The sequence below is a fragment of the Gekko japonicus genome, unplaced genomic scaffold (assembly GCF_001447785.1).
Source record: "Gekko japonicus isolate JY-2015 unplaced genomic scaffold, Gekko_japonicus_V1.1 scaffold1708, whole genome shotgun sequence".
NCBI lineage: Eukaryota > Metazoa > Chordata > Lepidosauria > Squamata > Gekkonidae > Gekko > Gekko japonicus.
In genome coordinates, this window is record NW_015176503.1 from 297,050 (window position 1) to 305,290 (window position 8,241).

Genomic DNA, 8,241 nt, shown 5'->3' on the forward strand with positions numbered 1-8,241 from the left:
GAACGCTGTTACCTTCCCACTGAAGTGGTACCTATTTATCTACTTGCAATTTCTTGCTTTCGAACGGCTAGGTTGGCAGGAGCTGGAACTAGAGACGGGAGCTCACTCCGTCATGCGGCAACTCGGGTCTTGAACTGCTGAACTACTGACCTTCCACAGCCTGCAGTTCAGCATCTTAACCACTTGAGCCAACGCAGCTAAGTATCAGTGCTAACCAGCTAATAGTAAAGAGGTCGATTTTCGTGCAGATGATGAAAGCAACAAAACCAGGCCATCCCAGATGAGGGGGAACTGTGTATACTTGGGGAACTCCCAGGTAATTAAAAAAACATGATGGGTCTGAAGGGGGGGAGAGTGGATACATGAGGACTGGAACCATTCCAGAAGGGGCAGAATGCTGAGAACAGGCAGTGAAAGGAAAAAGGAGAGATAGGCAGTCATCCTGCTCAAAGAGCTGAGAGCTTAGAAAAGGCACTGGGGGGAGGTTTGGGAGGGTGGGATTTCCAAATCACACCCTTCCCTTCGCAATTCCTTGTGTGCTTCCAACGTGGTAGTCTGGGTTGCCAGCTATGCCGAAAGCAGCAAAACCAAGCCAACCACAGGCAAAGTCGGGATCTCTGTCAACCTGAGGATCTCTCCCCCCCCCCAAAATGCCGAAATTGACCTTTTAAAAGCTATCCAAAGGAAACCCTTACAAACCAGCCTTATGGAGGCTTGAACATGTTGAGTGATTGACAGGGGGTGGAGTGATAAGGGTGGGAAAGAAAGTGGTCTGCTACCAGTTGTAAAATGACTGGTTCCTGTTAGGATAACAAAAAGGAGGCTGTCCGTAGATGGGGTTAGGGGCCGAAGAGGATGGGTGATGCTCTGGAAGCGTGGAGTGTGACAGACAATGGAGGAGAGTTGTTTTATACCACTCATCCCATCTTCAGTTTCTCACCCAGGCCCTAAAGTGGCACACAGAAAACAGGAATCAAACCTACCATTAAGGAGTTGGCTGATGGCCATGAGGAACAAGGATCTCATTGAATTCATGCCTGAGGTCTACGTATCTTATGCACATATCATAAATATGCCCATATAAAAAAAAGTTGCCTCGTCTGCTGTTTTATGTCTTGCCTTAGTCAGGAGAAAGGCAGGCTTATAAATAATTTCAATTAATTAATTATTATGTTCTAAATTTTTTTACTTGTGGTTTGGGGGGAATTCAGCAATAACATTGCATACTTGCTGGGCTGTAGTGAAGCAAAGCACTGCTATTGGGCTGTTTTGGATTTAACTTGTTACCTTCATGGCAGATTCTTAACATGTGTTACATTTATACTTAAAAAAACCCCAACACATATGCCTCATTACTGCACAGAACCATTAAATCTGTCCAATCTGTAATTTGTTGCAAATGTTGTTCCCAGCTCTGACTTTAAACGTTTTCTTATTTGGTGTTCAGAGTTGGCATGGCCTGCTAAGACTGAGATCTCAGAGGACCCTCATTCAGATCAGAAATTATTGTTAATCTGCCTCAGTCCTTCATCTGCAATAATGGAGCAGTGACCCTATGCTATTATATAGGGGTACTGTAATAGGATAGATAGCAAAATACATTTTTGTGTTTTGTTCTCTTTATAATTTAGGCCTTCTGCTCTGTCAAGTAGCCCAACGTACTCGGACTTGCCCTTCATCAGAATTTCCCCGCATAGGAACCCTGCTGCGGTGTCAGAGTCTCCGTTCAGCCCACCTCACCCATATATCAACCCTTACATGGACTACATTCGATCCCTGCATAGCAGCCCATCTCTGTCTATGATCTCAGCAGCTCGTGGACTCAGCCCTACGGATGGTGAGTTTCAGACCGGCTTCCTGTTTGCTGTCATTTCTGGCAACTGTTACATTAATCTTGTCACAGCGTCTCTTCACCTCCTTCCAATCAGCTGCAGCTGATTTGTCACACATTTATTATGTCATAAATGTTTCAATACTTCATCAGCCCGTAGCTGGTAATTTGTACATTTCATTGAAACATCAACCCAAAGGTACCATCTCATTCAAAAAAGAAAAGTTAAAAAGTTGAAGAATATTTATTGCTCTCAACATCTTCCTTTTGTGGGTCAGAACATAATGGATAAGTTTTCATCCTGCTTACAGCAATGTGGAGCAGAAATCCCTGAAGTTAGCAAGATTAAAGTGGGAAGAGCAATTTATGGCGTGCTGTCAAGGTCTGCTTTTTTTAATTGAGAGAGGAGGTTTACTTTTTAAAGATTCCCTACATAGCACCCTGACAATTCGGGGCACTGTGGCTCTATTTTACTGCATTTGAAAAGGTGCAATGTTTGACTCTCCCAGGTATTTTTGGAAAATGATTTAAGCAGAGGGATTTCCTTGGATTCAAATTTAAGAAGCATAAGTTGGATACAATGGCTCCCTTTTTCTAAAGACTCCATTGGACAAAGAAGCCATTTCATTAGAGGAAGACTCCCCCCATTGGAAGAAGGACTCCTTCCTCCAGTAAGATTCTTCATGGCGGAAGAGAACCGTTGGATCCCCTCCTTGAAGTTTGCTCCTTTAAGATTGAAAACAGCCAGGATCCTGCTTAAAGTTAAGCCTGACTAAGTCGCATAGATACCAATCAGACAAAGTCATGACTACTTTGTCCCATTGGTTGATTGCCACAGTGGTTTCTGTTCCATTTTATGTATCTGAATCCCAGTGCTGGATATGAACTTGCAATCTCATTCTTGTGATTGTATAAAAAGGTAAAGGTTCCCATGCTTGAAAGCCAGTCGAATCTGACTCTAGGGTTGCGGTGCTCATCTCCATTTCAAAGCTAAAGAGCCAGCGGTGTCCGAAGACGTTTCCGTGGCCATGTGGCCGGCATGACTAAACACCAAGGCGCACGGAACGCTGTTACCTTCCCACTGTAATGGTACCTATTTATCTACTTGCAATTTCTTGCTTTCGAACTGCTAGGTTGGCAGGAGCTGGAAATAGAGACAGGAGCTCACTCTGTCATGTGGCACACTCAGGTCTCGAACTGCTGAACTACCGACCTTCCACAGCCTGCAGTTCAGCGTCTTAACCACTTGAGCCACTGCGGCTCCTAAGATTGTATAATATAATATAAGATTGTATAGACATATGCAGAAGATGGAAAAGGCAACATGAGTAGGTGCAAGAAAGATTTATTCAACTTAATAAACAAATGTTCAACATACATCACTTAATGTCGATCAGAGCTTGTATCAGGGCATCTAAAATCTACATTACTGAATACCTTTAGATAAAATTAAGATATGCCACCTACCTTTCCACTAGGACCCACTTGTTCTTCCATCATTCTACTGCACCGATCATTCCACCTCCTGGTTGTGGCTCTACACACATGCATGGAAACACCCTAATGATTCATGATCTGGATGTTTATTGAACTGTTCACAAGTTCACACAATGTGCATACTGAAAATGTTAACTCAGGTTTTTTCAGGGGATGTCTATTTGAATCTGACTGTTAACATGGTAACATAATACAACTAAACATATATAATTCTCACAGAGTAAAGAAAATGAACAATCCCTTAAGTAGCAGTTTTATATGAATGAGCAACAGAAAGGATGAGGTAACCTGGGCTCTGTTAACTGTACAGTAATGAAAAGGCAGTTTGAGTATTCAGAACTGTAATTGCTGCTGAATTGAGATATAATGGGTCAAATTAGCTAGCTAATACTTAAGGAAGACAATTAAAATACTATTTTAATTAAGAGAAAAGCCCTTCCCGCCGTATAGGAAAATAGCAGATTTACAAAACAGAGACAATCTGCCTTTAGCTGAATTTGAAAAATGAGCTGTACTCTCTGCTCAAATGGATAATACCGTAACTAATTAATCCTCACATATAAGAATATATACCTTTACAGATAATCCATTACTTATGGGTGCTTGTTCTTATGAGAATAAATGTTAATGACCTGTTGTCAATCAGAGCTTATATTACACATGCAAGGCATTTGTAACAGTGATAAAGAAAGTTCAGCAATGGTCTAAAACATTTATTAATACCCCAGATGCTACACTGAGAAACTTTAGATAATTGTTCTAGAAGCATTTTTGGATACCACTTGCAATAATTACAGATATTATACAGTGGATCTTTAGAAAGGCATCTCCAGAGGCTCATATAAACATAAATATGTATGCATCCTAGTTAACCATAACATTATGTATCTTTGCAGAAGGGGCACAAACCAGAGAAAGACCTCTGGGATTATAAATATGAAATGTTCTAAATCCTATTTTGTACATTAAAATAATTAAATTTAAGGAATTACATACATGTTGGACTCCTTTTCATTGATTCTTCGCTTCTAGGATATTCACTATCTCTATAGGTAGAATGGAGGAGGTGATCTTTTAAAAAATGAACTTCTGTAAGATTTTTCAGCATAAGCAAATTGTTCAGTGGGCCACAGAATACCCCAGGCCACTTGCAGACCTCAAAGTTTAAATTTCTGGCTGAGTTGTCAAAGTTTGGATATAGGAGGCATCGGAATGTCCCTAAAGCTGCTGCTCATGTAATTGTTGTGATTTTAGTGATGGTAGAAGCTCCAAAAAGGATACCCATGTAGTGCAGCGGTGTCAAACTTAAGGCCTGCGGGCAGGAAGCGGCCTGTCCATGGCTTTAATCAGGCCTGCAGCTCTTTTCTCCCCTCCCCCTCCTGTCCTCACCCTTTGAAGCTTGAGGCTGCAGAAGTTAGCTGCTGCAGCATCAATGAGTTCGCTCTTCTGGAGCCTCCCCCCCTGCGCCCCCGGTCAGCCTCTCCCCCTCCGGCCCCGCCTCTCCGCACCCCGCCCGAGCAGCATGGCTTGCAGGCGCTGGCCTCTGTGCATGCCTGGAGGAGGAGGAGGAGGCCCCTGGTTTGCGGGGCCCCTTTCCCACACCTAAAAGCGGCGCCCCAGCAGGGCAAGTGCGGTGGCGGCGGCAGCTGGGTCAGGCCAGGTGCTTTGTTGTGAGTGGAGAGCAGTTGGTTTGTGCAGGCTTCTAAAAAGTGCTTGTGCAAAAGGAACAAATTCTTCGGGGGGTGGGGGAGATGTAAATGACATGGCTGAGAAACTTATGCCGAAAGGATTGATTCTCTCCTCCTCGGTTTTCTCCCGCATCCCCAGGTAGCCAGGCAGGCTTAAAGGCTTTTTGTGTGGGCATTTGGAAGAGCTCCTCCAGGTGAAAGCAAAGGGTGTTAAAGCCCTAATCCGTCAACGTAATACACCCCCACCCGCCAACTTGAAAATTGGTGGACGCATGAGGGTGGGGCGCCAGAAGGGATCCTCGCCTAAGGTGCAAAATAAGCTGGGGCCAGCCCTGGCACCATGTGCATGAGAATCGAGGAGAACCCTCAACTTCTGTCTTACTGTGAATCATAAAGTAGCCACACAGGCTCTGCCTCTGGAATAATGTTGTAGTTTCTGTTTGCATATTTAAAAACACAACAAAACTTAACTATAGAGAAGAAAATGTTTTTTGGGGGGACAGCTGAGAAAACTCAGAAACCTGCATTCTGTGGTAGATGTCAAGAAATTTTGGAGAGGCTTTCCCCCAGCGTATACAGAAAACTGGTCAGGCCTGTTCGCAGCCCACATGAACCGAGTGCAGGCCTTACAATGCGTGCTGAACATTCACTGTTGCTGAGCTTGGCAGGGGAAGATTGATAGTAATGGGCTTTCTCTCTCTTTGGAAAGGTTGTCAGCCATTAATGATCCTTTCACTGAGAAACCCCTATGAACTTCCAAGGAGTCCCAGGGTTACAAAAAGCACAGGAAAAACTAGGTTTTCCTATAGCAATTCTACTGTGTGTACATCGCACAGTGAAACTAGATTGGCTTCTTACCAGGAGACTCTTACTTGATTCCATTCTTTTGGTTAGGGAGAAATGTAAAGGACTTTCCTCTTTTCACAAACTAACACATCTTTCATGGACAAGAATGCTAGTCGTGTAATTTATCTTTATATGCTCACTTCATGCCCTTGCAAGTTCTACAGGTTTTCCTTTTAAAGTTTGCAGCCAATGTTATCGTTAGTTAACCCAGACACTTATGTCAGAAAGCTCAGGAAGTATTTTAAGCGTGTCTGGAAAGATACCGCAGTTGTCTCATACTGTAAAACTTTAAAATCAATGATTTCCTGTAAGAAATTTGGCCCCAATGTTTTTCTTTCCCATTTTATGGATGGTAAAAATGGAGCAAGGAGGACTTTATGCTGTAAAGCATGCCACAAAGTGGTTTTGTTTTTTTAATGCATCGAACTTCCTTAGTTAAATCTTCATTCCTGGAAAGAATAAAGTTCTTTTGTTTTCTTGCCAGTTTTGACAATTGGATTGTGAATATTTAAACTTTTCATCTGTGTATTGTGTTACCTCACAAAGATATAGGCTGGGATCTGAAGAAGGACACAGTGTGGGAAGGCATCGTGCATGCAGCCAGAATGTGGCTTACTCTATCTCTCCCCCTCCCCCCTTTATACAGAGACAAGTTTCTTTCAGAACCTCATCAGGGTTTGTCTCATTGTCCTTCTGCTCAGAAACCTTTGGTTATGTATAGACCAAAACCTTTTTTAAAAATGGCATCCTTCTTTGCAAAGTTTGAGTCCAGTGGCACCTTTAAGACGAACAAAGTTTTATTCTGAAGAAGCAAGCACACGAAAGCTTATACCCAAAATTAAACTCCGTTGGTCTTGAAGGTGCCATTAGACTCAGACTTTGTTCTTTGCCTTATTTTGCAGTTAGGCTTTTAAAGAGCTATCCACTGACAGAGTTGCACCCTTCTAAGTCCATGAAAGTCAGTGTGGGTTTAGAAGGGTGTAACACATTTTAGGATTCTCTTGCAAGGGAAACGGTGTTCAGTATGGCAAAAACAGAATACATGTTGAGGGAAGGTAGTTGCAGCCTAGGATCGACATTAGATGATACTAAATGGGAAGGGGTAAGCAAATACGGTAGAAGACAGAGTCAGGATACAGGATGAAAGACCCGGAACAACTTGTTCCGGGTATTCCCGTTCACACTGCACCGACTGATGCTGGAGCATACCGGGGAGGAAGCGCAAGGGAGCGTTCACACTGTTGGCCCGCCCCTGGCGGAGGCGCGGCTGTAAGTGGCTTTTTCTCACTCCGGCGATGTGTGCCTATGCTCACATGCGCATAGGCGCGCAATTATCAATGCAGCTTGTTCACACGGCTTTTAGCGTTCACACTCCCGGGAAGTGGGATGGAGGCGCTCTCCAGGGTTTGCTACCACTTTCACCTGGTATCTTTTAAACTTGGGAGGGAAGCGTTACAAGACGGGTTTAGTACGGCTGGGGAACACCTGACAGATGTGCCTGTGTGAACGGCCCCTTTAATCCGTTTGTGAAACATTTCTGGCACGTGCCTATATCGAGGCAAACTGCCAGTCTGAACTCAGCCCTAGTTTCTTTAAATGAAACTAAATTCTTAGGGCCAGATCAGCTGCATCCAAGGGTACTAAAAGAACTCAAGGATGTAATTTCTGAGCCTCTGTCCATTATTTTTGAGAATTCTTGGAGAACAGGTGAGGTTCCAGAAGATTGGAGGCGGGCAAATTTTGTACCCATCTTCAAAAAGGGGGGAAACGAGGATCCAAGTAACTACTGACCTGTTAGCTTGACGTCTATACCTGGGAAAGTTTTAGAACACATCATCAAATGGACAGTCCTTGAGCATTTAGAAAGGACAGCTGTAATTACTAAGAGCCAGCATGGGTTTCTCAGGAACAAGTCATGTCAGACTAACCCTATCTATTTTTTTGAGAAAGTTACTACCTTGCTGGATCAGGGGAGTGCTGTAGACATAGTTTATCTTGATTTCATTAAGGCTTTTGATAAGGCTCCACATAATATTCTTGTTGACACATTGGTAAAATGTGGTTTGAACTGTTAGGTGGATCTCTAACTGGTTGACAGATCACACCCAAAGAGTGCTTGTGAATGGTTCCTCCTCTTCTTGGAGAGGAGTGACAAGTGGAGTGCCTCAAGGATCTGTCCTGGGACCTGTTCTATTCAACATCTTCATCAATGATCTAGATGAAGGGATAGGGGGAATGCTTATTAAATTTGCAGATGATACTAAATTGGGAGGGGTAACAAATATGGTAGGAGACAGAGTCAGGATACAGGATGATCTTGACGGGCTGGAAAACTAGGCAAAAACAAATAAAATGAATTTCAGTGGGGATAAATGTAAA

General features: G+C 43.3%; 1 protein-coding gene across 2 annotated transcripts in view; it reads left to right on the plus strand.

The window, feature by feature from the left end:
- GLI3 (GLI family zinc finger 3) overlaps positions 1 to 8,241 on the plus strand; it is a 287,197-nt gene that overhangs the window by 191,633 nt on the left and 87,323 nt on the right. For both annotated transcript variants that reach the window (XM_015427324.1, XM_015427325.1), the window contains exon 4: positions 1,632 to 1,837. In XM_015427324.1, coding sequence (XP_015282810.1) covers positions 1,632 to 1,837 — 206 coding nt within the window. The remainder of the gene's footprint in view (positions 1 to 1,631; positions 1,838 to 8,241) is intronic.